The sequence below is a fragment of the Belonocnema kinseyi genome, chromosome 7, assembly GCF_010883055.1.
Source record: "Belonocnema kinseyi isolate 2016_QV_RU_SX_M_011 chromosome 7, B_treatae_v1, whole genome shotgun sequence".
Lineage (NCBI taxonomy): Eukaryota > Metazoa > Arthropoda > Insecta > Hymenoptera > Cynipidae > Belonocnema > Belonocnema kinseyi.
This window is the reverse complement of record NC_046663.1, coordinates 93,013,788-93,033,194: the sequence shown is the minus strand read 5'-3', so window position 1 is coordinate 93,033,194 and position 19,407 is coordinate 93,013,788. Positions and strand designations below refer to the sequence as shown.

Sequence of the window (19,407 nt, the reverse complement as noted above, 5' to 3'; positions counted from 1 at the left end):
TTCACAGAAAAAAATTGCTTAACCAATTTAAAATTATTCAAATGAATTAAAATTGTTTACAAAATTGATAAATATCGTTTAGGACAAAGTGTTACTATCAACTCTCTTTACTTGTGTCCTTAATTTCAGAAAATATAGTCATTTTTCACGCTTTGCAGGGAAACATTTTTTCAACAAATATAAATTGTTTAAGTAATTAACAAATATCGTTTAATAATATACCATGCTGGAAATTCTTTAATTATGTCATTAATTGCAGAAAAGAATAACTTTTTAGGATTTTATGAAGAAAAAATCGTTTAGACAAATAAATATTCTTTAAATAATTACCAAACATGTTAAAAAAGAAATAATAATTTTGCAATTTATCAAGTTTGTATCATTTATCCCGAAGGATAATAACTTTTCACGATTTACAAATAAAAAAAAATTGTTTGAACAAACACTAATTTTTTATAAAATTAAACAATAATTTATAACATACATGGAAACTCGCCCCTTATCGATTGAAAATCATTTTTGTTGAGAAAATTACAAAAAATACCGGGCACAATAATAAGGGGATTGGTGGTATCGAAATAAAAAGTTTTTGGGACTATACTTTAATTCACAAATAGTTTACAACAAGCACTTATTTTTTCCATTTTTCTTTTATCAATCGAGCTTTTCCAAATTAAAACGCATGTTAATTTCAAAAGCTGAAAAAAATATTTAAAAATACGGAATTTATTTTTTTGGAAAACGAACAATGGGGAGTATAAAATTTTCCGACCCCCTCCCCCATTGTCACTTTTCTGGATTTGTATCTACGCTCTAGCATGTGTTCGTAAACGACACATTGACATTGCTTCATGTACGCGATTGGATCGAGTTCTACGGGGTGATTTTTCAAACATGTGATTGGTTCCCCGACAGCGTAATCCTCCGCCATTGGAGCACCTCCATCTCAAGAGGCCACAAACCAGCCAATCTCCTCGCTCCATTCGACAAGCCTTCGCCGCGCAGATTAATTTTTTTCCACAATTATCTGCAAAAAACTTAAAAGAAGATGAATCTGTGTGTACAAAAAAAGGTGAAGATGACTAGTAGTTGAGCAAGTATATTTTTTGATCACTTTAGAGTTCTTCACATTATCGATACAAGGACCGTGTTTAGCTATATTTTTTTTCCTTTCGATGAACGCAGAGTGGAAGCGTGGAAGGTAGGGGGCGCTCGCGTCCGAACGCTGCGCAGTGCACTCAGCGTCGGTTTCAGTGTCCATATGACCATGGAGGAGTGTGCATTACGCAACTTGTCACGCTTACGGTAGTGAACTAAATTCCTCAATATGAAGCAGCAAGTTTGATTGTTAGAATCTGTTACGTGATTGATTGTTTGATGCAAGTGTCGTGATCATGAGTTCCACAGAATCAGCATCCCCGACCAAATCGGATGCGTGCATTGCAGGTAGGATTTTACTATAAAAATGTTTGAAGACATCCTTTTCTAATTTATAATCTACGTTTGGTGGAATTGTCAAATTATCGATACAGAGGGTTTTGTTGTCAGAAAAGTCGAAAGTGTGCCAGGTCCAATTATGTGTATAATCTTAATCAAGATTAATCATTGGTTTGTATTGATTTCTTACTCTGTTGTGAGAGTCCGTCGCTGTTCGTGCGACATAACAATTCATTGTGAATGCATACTCGTAAAAAGAAAACGCAGCTTCTTAAGGCCAAACTTTCCTTTGAGCCATGCGACTTTGGGCGTCTATCGATCGTCTCAGACTGCCCAAAGTTTTGTTATTGCGTCGAACCCACTTTTGAGCCTAGTTCTATATGCCTTGGTCATATACATCAGATATGAAGTGGTTTTTATAGTAGGAATCATTGCTCATATCATTTCGTGTGCGCATAATCATTTATGCGGAAAAGTCAAGTTGTATTGCATATGATAGATCAATGATGATTAATTGATGTGAATTTTTGCGTATCGATATCGTCGATGCGTATTTGCTCCATTTTTGAAGGGGCATGGGCATCGCGTGGGTCTGTTTACATGCCGGTGACCAATGTTTGGGATCTGATGCGTATCTATTAATTGCACAGGTTGATTTTAAGAAAATAAGAAAGCGGTACTTTCAAACATGATTTATCATATTTTAATATAAAGAAGAAAAATTAACATGAAAGCTGACAGTGTACTGCAGTGGTGCGTAATGCTAACATAAATATATTAAGGGTGTTTGTTCTAAGTTATCTCAAGTTCAAAAATTAACATTGTTCAAAATATTGATAAAATCGAGGAAAATGTAGAGTGTCCAGTAGACTGGTCAAAATGCATTGGACATTTTTTTCTTCGAATTTTTAATGCATATCGCTCACAAATTTGTTCGAATCCACACAAAAAGCGAGATTTTGTTTGGTTGAAAAAAATGATGTTTATAGGTTCCGCAAGCCCCTTGCAGATTACGTGCATGCAGAATATGCCTCCATTAACTCATTCTTATAACGAAATTATTATAATTATAAAATAAATCCAGTAATATTTTAGTTAATTGTAATACATACTTGATTGAATTAAAGTTTACAAAATTCTTTAACATGTATTACCCGTACGAAAATACGACGTTTTTGTGATTTTTCTTCATGATTAACCATAGAAGTTTCTAGCAATTTTCTCTTGGAATAATGCTAAAAAATTGCTATTTTTCTGCAGTATTCAACTTCTGTTAATTTTTCGCTTAGAGTGGATTTATCAGTTAATGAGATTTAAGAAGCATAATTTTTTTAACAAAATATTATTTGTAGCTAGCTTCTCCTATATATAGTACTGGACATAACCGGAATATGGATCTTATTAAGTGTAATTTTTCCTTAAAATAGTTACCGAGCACCTTTTTGTTTTACTTAACATTAATATTTATTATTTGTTAAAGAATTATTTTTGTTAGATTTCATTAATTATTGTCACAACCTAAGTGAAAAGTCGACAAAATGTACAAATAGCAACTTTATAACATATCTTAAAGGGAATATTAATTAAAATGATTATAAATTGCTTAAACTGTTGTGTTTTCAACTTGAATTAATTATTACCTTGCTGTTAATTCAAAAGTGGAAAATTTCAGAAAATAACCGCAACTATCTAGTATGATTTTAGGACAAGATCGTTATAAGTAATAACAACTTGTTTAGACAATTAATTTGGTTAAGTTTTCGTTAATTTCAACGATAAAGTTAAAAATTTCAGAAATCCTGAATTTCAATTCCATTCGCCTCATATTGACGATTCTAAACATTATTTTTTTGTGGATTGGAAAAAATGGGGGGGGGGGGGCGATATATACACGAAAATTCGAAGGAACAAAAGGGGAAGGTGGTAAATGTGCAGAATTTTATTTTAGAAGCATGAATTTTTCATGTTCCATATATGAAGCAGCTTGGTGACTTTCTTTCCTTTGTTTTTTTTTTCTTTGTTCGCAGCGGTTTGCCCAATTTTCTGCCAAAAAGTGACGTATGTTCGAAAGATTCAGAAACCAAACAAAACATAAGTATATGTACTTGAAGGAGAAGTTTTGGCAAAAGAAACAAAGAAAATCCCGTATTGAAAAACTAAGGAGTTTATTTAATTGTTTCGTTTTGAAAATAGAAGTTTCTTACCAGCTGGTAGCTAAATAAATATGATGTTTTGCTCGTTATCAAAATGCACACGAACAAATGATTATTTTCTTCATTTATATGATTACTAATTTTCTTATTGTTTCTCGGGTATTGAATAATTTTCCCAGAGATTTTTTTGATACGTTTGAAACCTTTTTACTGATAAAAATCGCTACAAAACATTGATCATGTCTACAGAATATAAAATGAAAATGCAGCAAACTTTTTAAATACCTGGTATTTTGGACATCTGAGGGTTATCTACGCGTATTTATCAGGTTGTCCTTTACAAAATTGACGAGCCCAAAGAACAGAAACTAAGGGAAACGTGTTTTACTAGTCACAGGGTGTCTGTTCTACCTGGAACATCTGGCATTTTTATACACCTGGAAATTTTAGGGATTTTTTAAAGTGAAAATTTGGTTGAAAATTCCTGTATTTGATTGAAATATCGTTTTTGTTGTTGAAAATTCATACTCTTGGTCGAACATTTATTTCTTTTGGTTGAAATTAATTTTCTTTTAACTTCAATTTTTTGTCGAAAAATTATCATTTTTAGTTCCAAATTCAACCATTTCCTTGAGAAACTTTCTCCCTTTGGCTGACATTTTTTTGCTTTTGGAAAAAAAGTTTTTTAACTGACAATTTAAGTATTCGATTTCTGGTTGAAAACTTACATTTTTCAGGTAAAAATTCAACTATTAGTTTGAAAATTGGTCTTTTTAGTTACAAATTCCACTTTTTTAAAAATATTAATGTATTTTGTTGAAAAGTTGTCTTTTTTAAACATATAAATCTTTTTGGTTAAAAATTTTTCTATTTCATTAAGTACTTGGATACAACAATAGAGGTGTAAATTACTTTTTCCCCATCCCATTTTATCTACCAATGTTATTTCAACTGCAATTAAAAAGATGTAAAATACATTTTTATGCAATAAGTAATTTGCGATATAAATAAATCAGAACTTTGGCACTGTTTCTATTTTAAGTCATTAGTAAAAGTTTTTCTTCATTTGATCGTTCCGAACTTCAAGCGCATGAGAAATCCCATAATTATAATTTCGAAGGTATTACCTAAAAAAAAAGGTTTCAGATATCAGGGGTGTATCAAACGAAAATTCTTTTTCGTAGAACAGTATTACATATATTATTATTTTAAGATTTGAGATCAATTTTTTTTTTTGAAACATGCTAAATTTTCATGTAATTCGCTAATATAAAATATGAAATAGTCAATCATTTTAGACAGTGCTTATTTTTGAGCTTGGGTTAACTTTATTACATATTTAGTGGTTTCAAACTCTATCGCTCATTCCCTTTTTTAAGGAACTCCTATATTTTCAAGAAACTTCCCTTTTTATTTTCTACTGTTATATTTTTTATTCAGCATTAGTCTTTTTTGGTTAGAATTTTTATTTCATTGACATTACAGGTCTCTTTCTGTGCGAATAAACATTCACTTCTTAGCTTAACTTAGGCACTTTTTGCAACAACATTTATTCTCTGGCAGCTCTGCAGATTTACATTTCTATTGGAGCAATCGCTCGATGCATTCTATAAATTAGCCCTGTGTGCTTCAACCAATTGATCGTTAAAAAGATACCAAACGAACAAAAATGGTTACGTCAGCAGACGGCTGACCAAATAAAATCAAGTAAAACAATTTATAAATTTAAAAAAATTAACCACTCTAAAGTGCGACAATAAATGAATAGTTTATCTTCGTGAAATATTTAAACATTTTAACACTGCGGGTGGTTAGTTACTCCGCCGATTATTTTTTTTTGCTCGTTTATTTGACTTAGGGACTTTGAGGATGTTTCTTTTATGTACAACCAATCAGCTTAATTAAATTTTTTGAACAGGGTTGAAATCGATTCAGCTTTTCTCATTTCATGGATTAAATTAAACTTTAATAAAATTAAACTTTTTCAATGCTTTTCAATGCAAGTCTGCTTTACATTGCCTTCTTTATGAAGTTTCTTGCAATAGAATTTTGTTTTTTGCTGGAGCCATCAAGCTATGTGAATTTTAAACTAAGTTAAATATGACTTTAATTCGAGAAAAAGTAATTGCTTACGTAGTTAAAAGTTCAACATAAGGGGAGACCATTGAAACTTTAGTTTTTTTGTCTCACTTGACTGCTTTCTTTGCATTTTTTAAATTTAGAAAGCAGTGTCTGAAAGAATGTTAGGATGTTATTTTGGATTTTACGTTTTAAGCGCACATTTCACATTTAAAGAATTTTAAAATGCAGTTTTAAAGACTTTAAAAAATTAAGAATTAGTAGCGTTTGAAATCGACCATTTTAAGTTGAAAAAGATTTTTAGTTGATCAAACTAATATAAATTATAATGATTTTCTAGATTGAACTATGCATTAAGAAATAACAAGTGAATATTAATTTATTTTAAAAGACGATTTAGGATCAATTCAGAATTTCGAAATTTTAACGTTAAAACGAGAACTGCTTAAATTAGAAATTCCTAGTAGTTAAACAAATGTTAACGCTCGATTTATACCTTCTAAACTATTTTCAATCTTAAAATAATATATTTATAATTCAAGGTATAATTAAAGCCTCAAATTTTACCATTTTTTAATTCAGATAGATATAAATTGTCTGATAATTATAAATATTTTATTTTACATGTAAAATCAGTAATTGTAAATACAACATTGAAAGAACATAATCTACAAGTAAAATCGTTGAATTTTGATGTATACTAAATATTGAAAACCTATAATTTATAGGAAAAAAATCGAGTAGGTTGAAGAGATATTTTGAAGTTTCGAACAAATTTATAGTTGATTTGAAATTGGGAATGATTTCATATAATTTAAACTAAGTGTTTACGTATATCGACAAAATCCGGCTGTTTGTATCGAAATGTCGGCGCACATAGCCCACGGCCAAATTTAAAACGCAATATACATTTTTACAGATTTCGAACCAAAAATTTAGAAGCTTTTTAAGAATTCTGAAAGAAAATACATTTTCTTCAGATTCCTAGGAAAATTATAAATAAATTTTTATTTTGAAAAATTAATTTTAAGAAAATATTTCCAAAGTTGTCGAAAATGAATCAGGAATATTTTAAGAAAATATTTTTTATTTAGAAATAATTTATTTTTTAATTTAAGAAGTTTTCAGGTTATGAAAAAAATGTAATCCTTCAATTGTTAATATTTCTAGCTTATAATTGCTGTTTTAGCTTTAGATTTCGAATTTTTAAAATTCATTGTACCTGGCAAGTATTTGTAAGTCTGAAAAATACCTGGAATTTTTGTATGTGAGTCGGGGAAATGACCAGAACTTTTTTCTTCGATTAAAACGACAACTCTAAATGAGGCATCAATAACAATTACATTTGATAAACTGGACAATTTTGCGTTTGCTCCAAAAAATACCTACACTTCATTTAGATTATTGTTAGTCTTATTTCTATATTTATCATGAATAATTCATAATCAAGTAGAAAATATTTTATTCACGTATAAGATGAGGTACATTGTGCGATTAAATCGGTAAAATCATTTTTTATTGAAAAAATGGCTTTGGAGCAAAGAAGTTTTCTGTCTTGATTCAATAAAATATATTTTGAATAGAAATAAACCTTATAAAGAGGTAATTTTTTTGATTGAATATCGCACAAATATTTCTTTTTCTTTGAGAAACAGTTTTCCGAATAATGTAATCACATTACGGAATTGCATCTACAAAATGTTTGAGATAAAGAAAAGTATCAGCAGCCATTTTCGGAATGAAACATGGAATTGCTTACTTCATTTTTACGATGTTCGCTGCATAAAGGTAAATGGCGATGTATTCATGTACTCTCCTTAAAGCATGTGTTGCTTTTTATTCATCATATTTTCTTTTTGAAAAATTTCCTCTTGATTTTATTTTTTCAATATAATTTTCTACTTGAAAAAGTAAGCACCTTAGCCATTTCATTTTTCGTCGAGGCAGAATGTTTTAAGTGTCCGTTTAATTAAAATTGTTTGCATTTCATTACCTTATGATAAATGAATTTTCCAGACTAATAATGTTTTTTTGCAATAAAACATGAAATTGGCTATGGATGCTTTTTTGAAGCAAAAATGTATGCGAAATTTCATATCTTAACTTAAGTTCCGAGTCAGAAAATAAAATGGAGTTATGAAGGACAGAGGCACTTTATCCGAAAAGCTTCTGTGAAATTTCAATTATAGATATGGATTGAACTTGCCTAGCGAACTGAAAATATGGGTATATTTTGGGGCACTCTGGAGCATTCAATGTCGATCACTTACACTCTTACAGGGAATCTCATTCTTTTTCTGATCTGTAACATTATTTCTCCTCAGAAAATTGAATGAAGTATGAATCCTACCCATTTTCGCATAAAGCTTCTATCAATAATTACTCATAACTACAGTACTCGCCGCAGCACTCGTCGTATCAGTTAATACTTACCATAAATAATGATTGTACTTATTACGCGAAATCTTTCAGGAATATGCAGTTATCACTTACAAGGAATTTTACTTCACTGGAGCAATGGAGAACTTGGCTGTCATTGGATGGCTTTTTAATTAAAATTAATAAAGTTTTGTATCCAGTAAGAGAAGTTCAAGCATTAGGCTGAAATCTTTTTTTTTTATTCGAATGTAACTATAATATAAAACTCAACTTTTTATTTTATTTCAATGATATTGAATGTTTCTTAGTCATGATATTTCATTGTCTATTCGACATTCGAAAAACTTACTTTTTATTCCGAATGTTTAACATGGAATTTATCAATCGAGAGAAAGACAAATATTCATGATGATGCGATGGAATAATATGTAAGACGTAGATCAATATCTTAAATTTGCTTTATTTGCAGCAAAAATGGTATCCAAGTCAAATAAAACGGTAAATCAAGTGTTTTTTTCTAAATAGTGAACATGCGCCAAGTTGCCTCATTCTGCGGCGAAGTTGACACCCTCTCATTTTAATTATATATATTTTTTCATTTATGTAGTCGATTTGATTGAAATAACTATATCTAATAAAAAAATAATTGTATTTAATATAAAGGTAGAGCGCTAGTTAAACTTGTCATCTCCACATCAAAGACAAAAGTTGGTTATAAAATAATTCATCTCTTTCCTGCATTCGAAAAAGTACTTTTTATTCCTATGTTTTAATTAACAGAGGCAAATTGGATATTACATCATTTCGCGAGGATATTTGATGTGTGAAATTTTATCTTCTATTTGATTCTTTACCTCAATGTCAAAGAGAAAAAAGCCTGATGAAATAATTCATTATATCTTTTCTGCAAACGCTAATAAGGTACTTTTTATTCCTGGTTTTAATTATAACAGAAACAAATGTCATATTTCGATTTGCAAGCGAGTGCTTTCTTTTCAAATTTTGAAAGTTTACTTTCTGTATTTTTTATCCATGAAGTAACTCCTCAATCGCAGTGAAATATTAGTTAACAATTTGCCACGAGATTTAATATCGATGTTGTTTAAGAAATATTTTTCTTTCATATACGAATATGTTGTTACTTCCACAAAATTAACTTCGAATTTATTCTGTGAAAAATCCGTGCGTGATTTGCACAAAGCACATTTAATAGAATATTTCTATCGTGGGTAACTTAATGTCTTTGTTATAATTTATTTCACTGAAAAAAGAAAACAGAAAATACCACGATATTCGTGTTTCAGATTTTAGGACTTTTTTTTCTTTCGTTTTACATAAACGTTGGAAACAAGTTCCATCCAAAATTACGAAGTGAAATTTCCTATTATTAAATGTTCTGTAGTTAGACAGAAACTATAAAATTTGTCTTCCTCATGACTGTCAGAGTCAGTCAGTACGTAAATGTCACGACGAAATTTATGGGGCATTCCATAAGTTTAATGGGTTCTTAGATAAAACAATTCTTGCTCGATAACGAGTCAGCAGCAGACGAAATTGAAGTGAATTGTGTATTACTTTTTGCGAATCCGATAACCTTTCGACGGTGTTCGTTGATTAGCGGGGAACGAAAAAATGCTATTATCTGAGATTGCTAAGAATATCTTCCATTTTACTGAATATACCTTCCATTGAAAGATTGTTAAATTTCGAATTGTTTCACTCGAATAAATGTAAATAAATTAACCTTGAAGTGTCATTGAATAATCTAACTCTGGAAAGATGGGGGGTGGGCGAAAATCTTTCATATAATAGATTTATAGTTATATAACCTCGGTTGAAAAATGATATACAGCGGAGAAAGTAATGTATAATTTTCATTTGATTTATACAAATAATCTACACTGAAAAAAAATGCATTAAATCAAGTAGGCTAGTTTACTTGGCTGATTTTACTTGAAAGAAGCAAGTCTTTTCTTTTTACAAGGGACAAATTTTCTTGAATCAAGAAAATAATAGAATCAGGACAACTATTTGAATCAAGAATATATTTACTCTAAGCAAAAAACTATTGAGTTAATTTGTTCCATTATACTTATTTGCGTGAAGTTTAATAAAATATTGAATTAAGAATATTATATTCTTATGAAAAGTAACTTAAACTCTAACAAAATGTTTATTGATCCAAATAAATTCATATACTTATTTTGACTACTATTTTTATTGAAACAATGTTCATGTTCTTGAGACAAACAAAAGAATGTATTCAGCGAAGAAATAATTTTACTTAGAACAATGCTTGAATATTTTCGTTTAACTAATTATTAATTTGAAACGAATGTGATAGAATCACATCAATTTATTCAACATAAGAACTGTAGACTTTATGCAATAGACATCACGCACATGCTATGAAAATTAATATATTAGTCTAAATTAATTGACTTCTTTCTAAATGCTAACAATGATTTTGAAATTCAATAATATTTATAAAATTCAAAACATTGGTGCACATGACCAATTTTATTTATGCAAATGTTGGCAGGAATTTGCAACTTTGATAGACTACTAACTTTAGGTTGACACAAAAAACAAATCAAATCACTCATGAAACCATACAAAAATTATAAGTTTATTGCATTGGTAAGTTTTTGATGGCAAGAAATTAAATTTTTTTATTAGATTTGAAAAAAGTGTTTTTAATTTTGAAATAATTATTCAAGGCTCAAAAGTCATGTCATTCCTAAAATTTTTCCTCAATGAAAAACAAATTCCTTTATTGTGCAGGAATTTTTAAAATAATTTTCAATTTTATATTCTTACTTTCTATATGAAATAGTTAATATCTTGTTTTATATTTTTAGGTTATTAATTGGCGATACAATGCTTCCCGCGTACTGCAGCGCGCATATAATGTTGCTATTTTAAATAATTAAGTATAAATTTAGTTTTTTTAAAATAAAATTAGCAAAATTAGGTTTTTCAGGCAATGAATTCAATGGTCATAGAAAATTTCATTTCAATATGTTATTAATTATAGAAAATTTAATGCGGATATTCTTAGTAAGTATATTTATAAAAACTTAATAAAATTAAGTTTTTCAGTCGAAGAATTCATTAATCAAGGAAAATGTCTTGGACTACAAATGGTTAACATTTTGGCCACCCATATACTTACGTATTTTTTTTATATTATGTAAGTAATAAGAAATAAATGTATGGCGACATAAAACAAAGTTAACTGCTTTAAATTACAATTATTACATTTTCTTGATAATTTAAAAAAATTGTATGAGTTTTTAAAGTAAAATATTTAAGAAAAAAGAATTCAATAACATTTTTAAAAAGTTTAATAAGAATGCATTTAATTTTATAAAGGAACAATTAAAAAATTGACACTTAAAATTTTTTTAAATAAAATAATTGAGAATACAAGGAGGAAGCAAACAAATATTTTTCAGGCCGGATCACCGTGAGATCGCTTTTAATCTGTAAGTTCTTGCACTAAACGTTTCTTTACAGAATTCTTGTTTCTTCTGTTTTCGAAGTATTTTATATTTGAAAGAAAAATATAGTCTCGAGCATTTTTTTAAATAGGTAATATTTAAACTAGCGATCAATTTTTTCTACATATTTTAAATTATTTTTTAAGAATTGTTATTTTAATTTAGAAACCGATTTAAAAAGTATTATAAAAGAATTAAATAAATCGAAAACTGTGCGTTTTATAAAGGTTTTTAAAAATCAGAAAATATTTATTTGTTACTGAGGTTGTTAAAGCGTTTTTGGAATGAAAAGTTCTATATTTTTTATATGCTTTAGATAGTTTTTAAGTGGATTAAATTTTTAAAGAAAAAAGTATTGAGCCCTTTGTAAAATAAGTAAAGTTCAATTTTTTTGCATATTTTAGATTGTTGTTTTAAGAAAGCAATTCCATATTCAAATTACGGAGAATTTTGATTTATTTTTCATTACTTTTAGATATTTTAAAACGTTGAGTTCAACAACTTTTAGTTTGAAGTTGGTTGAGGTTTAATATACACTAGTTTAGGTAGTTCAGGCAGGGAGGGTTCAAGCCTCGGCGAGTGCGATTTTTCAAAGTGTCTAGTCTAGGCGTACGATTACATGTGTAAGTAACAGTGTGCGCGAATTACGTACTTTAATAATTTTAAAAATGAAAATTATATAGCAATAATTTCGAAAACAATTTTTTTTTTAGAAAGTGTTCAGTTGAGGCATTAGTCTATTGCTCCGATACAACATATTATTATATTAAGAAAATATATTCTTAAAGTGTATCAGAAATGATTTCTTGAAAGTAAACTATGTTCTGCATTTGAATACATCTCTACATGAAGTACCACAATAAAGTTTTACAATAATAAAATGCGATATTCTATCTAAGAATACATGTTCTCAGATTAAGAAAATGTACGCTTGTTCCAAGCATACGGTAGCAAGTACTTATTTATTTGGTACACACTCATGTTCTATCGTCCCCATTCGTATCTTCGATTGACTTGAATCAAGTAATATTTTCTTGATTCAAGAACAATTTTTTTGCAGTGTATGACACAAATGGAAATTATGCATCATTTTTTGCACTCAAGAGTGGACTATGCTACTGTGTTTAGTGCACGTTTAATTTTTGTTTCATATAAGAATGCTGAAAACTATATGGTCCCTGAACAATGTGCACCAGCAAGGTAGTTGTACCAGCAAAATTGTCCGAAGCGCTTATGTAACTAAATATAAGTTGAATCCGAAAATTTTGGGGAAAATGATTATGGATTTGAGTTGCATCAGCGAATTTCCGAAAAAATATATCTCAAATCTGAAACAAGGAATTTTCTAAAAGAATTATAATTCTGACTTATAACAGTAAATTTTCCAAAAGAATTACAATTTTGTCTTCGAACGGGGAATGTTCGAAAATAATTCTCATTTTGATATGAAAAAATTAGTTTTTGAAACGAATAATAATTTTCAGTTGGTTTATGGAATTTCCCAGCGAATTATAATTCAGAGTTATATCTGGATTTAAATTTAAATTTTATTTTTGAGGCAGTATATTTTCGAGAAAAATTATACTTTTGAGTTGGGTCAGAAAAACTTTCTGAAGTGGCAGTTTTCAGGATGATTTATAATTCTTATTTGTGATAGTGTATTTTCGAGGAAAATTATAATTTTTAATTGTTTCAGGAAATTTCCCGACGTTTACTTCTAATTTAGAACGGGTTATTTTTTTAAAGAATTATGTTTTTGATTTGGATTAGTAAAAAAGATAACACTGAGTAAGATATTTTCTCTGTAGTAAATATATTGTATATATTGTATAGGAAAAATATAATAGTATTTAATTGTGCGTAGAAAATTTTTGGGAAGGAATGGTGGCTATACAGAATATGAGAGAGGAGGTTGGGTTTCTAGGAAATGTGACCTGGCAGGTAACTCAATATATTAGGGAATAATTTTCCAGCCATGCAAAATGGCGGATTTTGGACTACCTGTCTGAAGTTTAATTTCGAAATTGCCAAACCGATGATTCAGAACTGTTCAGAACTCATATAGGTGGAATTTTCAGGGAGAATGAATTTAATCAGTTTATTTAAAGGCGCCCGTAATTTGAGTATGCAGTTCACGTTCAAAGTTTAAAATCTAATTTTGAAACTATTAACTGCAAAGAGAATTTTAAAACACGTTTACACTTTAACTATTTTTAAATTAATTATTTACACAGATTTAGTTGCACATATATGATTAAAAAATCAAATCCAAATGCAATCAAAATCTTTATTTGGAATAACTTCAGACAGATTTCCCTAGAAAAATATATTTCGGAAAGATTTATCTGCAGTCTAATGCAACAAATGCAATATTATAAATCCCTGAGGGATTAAAAAATTATTTAAAATCTCGTCTGTAGTTATTAATGTCATTATTTAAGTTACTTAATGCGGGTTTTTATCTAAATAAAGACAAGAGTAAAATTCCCGTGAATTTGAAAAAGACAATGGTACAAGTGGAAGAAAATCGCGTTACATAGTTTAAGTACAGTGACTTAAGTTGAATTTTATTATAGATTTTTTAAAGAAATAAAAATAATTTTACTCTTAGAAATAACGTCTTTAATTTGCAAGTCATTAATAAAAATTAAACTTGCATTACTCTTTGGTTGGTTCAATGTGTGTTTTAAGCTCAGAGTTAATTAAAATGCAGAAGAGTTAAGCGCGTATCTTCTCTTAATTAATATCCATTCAGAGTTTGAAAGTAAAGCACACAGGCAACTGTAAATCTACAAAAGTTTCTTTCTTACCCTAACTTTCTAAAAGCCCTCCGAGGACTTGCACACCTGCTCAAAGGAGGCAGATGCTAGGGATGGTTAGTTTTTCCAACTATGTCTCTAAATTTTCCTTTGAAAATTTTCTCGCTACTAGACCAAACCGTTTCTACATTATATTTTCTTAAGAGTTTGAATATTTATAGTCAAATTTAATGTAAAATTTAATGTACAAAATATCTCACAGCTCGTTTTAAATATAAAAGTAATACGATTGTTTACAGAGGTTGCAAACAATTGATTTATTATTGAATTATTAACACGAAAAAGTTTATTAGTTTTATTCAAAATCTAGAATAGAGGTTTTGTATACATTTAAGTATTTTGATTTCTTTATTTGAACAATTTTTAATATAAAAAAACGATAATTTTATTGGAAAATTTTCGAATGGCCGCATTTTTACGTTCCAAACAATTATCTACGTATTTTAAATAATTGTTTTCATTAGTTCAATGTATGTCATTTTTAATAAGGAATTATTTTGTTATTTCATAACAACACGAAAACTATTAAAATTTGTGGTGGTCAGTTGGCCAAACTCCAAAGTGCAGGGTGTCTGGTAACCGGAAAAAACGAGAAATAACCAGGAATTAAAAGATAGCCGAGATTTAACCAGGCGTTTATCTATCATTTCAATGGAATTTTTTTAATTTTACAGGATTTAAAAAAGCTTTAACATGATTTAAAAAAAAATTGAAGATATTTCAAACAAAATGTAGGTTTTTGAAAATTTCGAAAGAGAATGCAAAAGATTTTAAAGCAAAATTGTTTTAAAATAATTGAAAACTTAAAAGGTTTTAGAAAATGTAAGGCAAAATGTATACTGTTGAAGATTTCAAACAAAAGCAAACACTTAAGAATTCTGAAAGACTTCAAGAGAATAAAAGAATTTTCTTGCGATTTCTGGGGAAATTTCAAATTATTTTTTATTTCAAAAAGCTATTTTTCAGAGAATATTTCAAAACATTTGAAAAGATTTTAAAAATAGCAAAAGATCGGAAAATATCCTAAAATTTCGAATCAGAATATAAATGGTTTTAAAGCAAATTTTTGAAAGATTAAAACATTTAAGAAAAAATTCCCATAATTAATTGAGAGACATTTAGAAGTTTTTGAACGATTTCAAACAACTTTTAGATTTATAAAAATAATTATTGTTTAATCACTAAAGAGTTATTATTAAAAAACATGATAGAAATTATTTATTTTAATACTAAGTGAATTTTACATTAACTATGTTACAAACACATGTAATTGCAATTAAACTGTTATAATGAATCATAAGAATAGTTTTCTGTAAATACTCTTCAATACTTAATCGCTAATGCCAAAGACATTAAAAATACATATGAGATTTATTTACCAATCAGAATGCCAAAAATAATTAACAAATATAGGTTTATTAAAAAAAAACAACTGTCATGTCGTGCTGACGGACAGTTTTTCGTTGAAAATTTGACAGAAAGAAGACAATTATTCTCTTTTTTTCAATAAACTGTAATAATTTCAAGAAATATCGATGATGAAGGGACGAGAAACATATAACTATGTTAACATTTTTAATAAATTTGATGGAAACTTTAAATTAAAATTCTTATATATATATATTTTTTTTTTTTTTTAGTAATTATGTTAAAACATGAGATTTCGAATACGTTCTTTCAGTTCAAACTGTATTGAGTTTTAAAAGATTTCGTTTGCTACAAACAAATTTTAGTAAAAATGTATCTCGAAATTATATAAGCGTTTACTGATTGATGCAACTTGCCTCGATTACATTTTTAATAAAATATAATTATGTAATGCTTTAGATTTGCAGAACGTCAAGAGAACGAAGCCAACAGCAATAGAATTATTTCCTTGGCTTTTTAAGTTCGATGCTTCAAGTGAACATTGGAGTATGCCTTCTTTACTTCAAAATATGAAGTGTATAAAAAGGTAATTATAGACAAAAATCCGGTTATATTTATTTTTTTAATTTTGACCAGTATCATTTCCTGTGCACTGGACACTTGCATTTCAAATACACACACACTTTTAATTTAAATTAAAAAGTTGTATATGCACTGCACTAGAATTGTACAACGATTTAGTTGTCTTTATTTTAATTTGTTCTGATTATACTTTAATTGGATTTTTTAAAATAATTGTTTCACATAAATACTTTTACATGATTATTTTAGGTTAATTCTTTCTTTACTTTGCAAATAAACATTTTTCTGGTTTTGTTAAGTAAGAAAATCTCATTAATATTAGCTCTTAATTGAATTTGTATAATATTGATTTCTAGAATCAATAAATTAATAATTGACCCTAATTCAGAAAAACTAATTTGAAAGAGAATTTATAATAGTATTTCCATTTAAGTTTTGTAGAGCAAGGAAATCAGTAATATATGTAGATTTCATGCAAAACATTTCAATGAAACTAAAAACATTTCAATTCTCTTTACATGAAGCGGGTTTCTTATCAAGTTTCGTAAAAAAATAATATTTCATAAGTTTCATAAGCTAAAGTATTATTTAAGTATAAATAGCCTGAGTTACATATTTAAAATAAATATCTCCTTTTAATAAAGGTATGTAGATAGAGATAAATTTAATAAACATCTATCTATTCGATGATACTAATCTTTCTTTTCCCAGGAAAATGATTATCTGTGATTTAATTGTTTTTTTAATTACAGTAATATAAGCCTCAGTATTACTGAATGTTACGACAAGCCATTGAAAGCAGCTAAATTAAAGGAGTCCATCCAACAGGCCTTGATTTGGATTTTAATTTATTATCGAAAACTTCCAAAGGTGAGAACTCGTACAATTTAGATAAAGAGTTAATTTAATTTCGTAAAATGTTTTTATGGCAATTTGATTTAATTATGTTTTTCGTAATTGACCCCGAGTCAGCTGACTATTAAATGAAGAATGTAAAATAAACAATAATTTTAAAGAGGATGCCCAGTGAACCGGGAATAGGCTGATCATATGCAAGGACCATGAAGAAAACCCAGAAATGTCCGGATTTAAAAAAATGCTTAAATCGTTGATTCATTTATATTTTTTATTTTATAGTCGTTGAATCAATTAAATTTATTTAAATAGCAAAATCTGTCTAAATTTTCATTTCATTCAGTTCATTTATGTATGAAATAAAAATAGAATAATTCAACACCAAATTGTAGCAGTCATATACATTTTTTGGAAAATATAAAATGTCTGGTAAATTAAATTAATTTGATGAAACTCACAGAATATTCTATAGAACTAATTATAATTATAATGAAAGCAGATAATCGTTAGCTTATATTGCAATAATCAAGATTGGCTAATCGTATTAATCAGAATATACTGGTATCTATATTATACATAATTCTAATCAAATTCTGATTAAAAGTAATTTCAGTGCATTTCGCATCCCTGTTAAAATTTTAATTAGTATAAATAATCTATTTCCCTCTTTTTTGCGTAAAATAATTACCTTTAATCCAAAGGAGGTGTGCGCAAAATTAGATTTTACAGCACGAGTATGCTAAAGTCGCTTTTTGATCAATTATTTCGTTCCGAAAAGTAGCACACTAAATGCTAAACTGTGATTTAAAAAAATTAGATATCACTTTTGACCAACACAAAAGGGGTTTAAAGTTTTTAAAGTTTGAAAAATTTAGAACTTTTTTAAATTTGAAAATACTTGGTAGAATCATTCTGGGTCTCTATTTCAATTATGATATCTTTCAGTTTACAATGCGTAATTCAAAAATCTTTCACTCAAAAAATTCTTCATTTGAGATTTTAGTTGAAAATTTTGGATAAAAAACAGTATTATTTTATCAACTGTAAATATAAATAAATGAATAACTATTTTTTAAAATGAATCTTTACATTAAGTATTAAAAACTAAACAATAATTTGTTTGATGAAATGATTCTAAATTTGTTCCAAATTTAATAATTTCCAGATTGTTACTGTTTCAATTCGAAAGTCTTCGCCATTAAAAAATGTAAATGTGCGATTGAAACTTCATAAACTATTTTTAAATTAAAGATATTTTTTCAGTCTAAATTATTCACTTTTGAACACTTTTTTTAAAATTATTTGAGATCATTTTAAGTTCTAAATTAATTTTTGATCTTTAAAAAATTATAAATATCTCTTAGAATTATTCTAATTTTTCCTACAAATAATAAGGGTTCTACTGTTATTTATAAATCCGAATTTGAAGGAAATTTGTTTAAATTCGCAGGATTTTCTAGATGTTGTATGACAAATTTAATTAAATTAATTAATTTAATTAATTTTAAAATTTTGAGATAAAATTTTAAAGCTTTTCAAGGATGCTTAAACTATTTAAAATGCAAATTATTTAACTTCTATTATTTGTCATCGAAAACTACATATACAAATTAAAGTTTAAGAAACATAATCCGGAATAAATCAAAATTTAAATTCTTCTTTGACGTCCAGAATTTAATTTCAATCACAAAATTCTTGAAATTTAAAAAATACCAAGTAAATGTGACATCAAATTTAGACGTTGAATTCTTTGTTTTTTTTTTAATCGAAGATATTTTTTCAATGTCGTGGAAGCGATCAAAGGATCTTGCGTGTAAACAATTTTATAACATTTTACGAATTAAAATAATTCGTATTTTTACCATAAAATTCCAATTTATGCTCTGTAATGGAGTTTCAAACTTTTAGTTTCTAACGCAATCTAAAGCATGTTACGAGCTTCCAATTTTATACAATGTCCACTCCGATGGCACTTTCAATTGTCCATCAATTACGCAATTACGGAACCCTTTATAGAGCTCTCTCTCTCTCTCTCTCTCTCTCTGAATTCCTTTAGGGCTGCTATTTTTTTTAGAGGACGTTTTGTATTTTTCCCGTTGTTTAGGGCTTTTATAACTTTTTTTGTGTATCGAGCTGTAACCCGATAAATTTTTTACCAATTGAAACATGAAAAACTAATTTTAATGGGCAAGGAAGTATAACATTCCTTTTGATTTCAAATATTATTAAAGC

At 27.9% G+C, this 19,407-nt stretch overlaps 1 protein-coding gene across 3 annotated transcripts in view; it reads left to right on the top strand.

Moving 5' to 3' along the window:
* Positions 1-1,273: 1,273 nt before the first annotated feature.
* LOC117176294 overlaps positions 1,274-19,407 on the top strand; it is a 35,747-nt gene continuing 17,613 nt past the window's right edge. For all 3 annotated transcript variants that reach the window (XM_033366490.1, XM_033366489.1, XM_033366491.1), the window contains exons 1-3: positions 1,274-1,446; positions 16,198-16,324; positions 17,073-17,190. In XM_033366490.1, the coding sequence (XP_033222381.1) occupies positions 1,395-1,446; positions 16,198-16,324; positions 17,073-17,190 (297 nt within the window). In that variant the 5' untranslated portion in view covers positions 1,274-1,394. The remainder of the gene's footprint in view (positions 1,447-16,197; positions 16,325-17,072; positions 17,191-19,407) is intronic.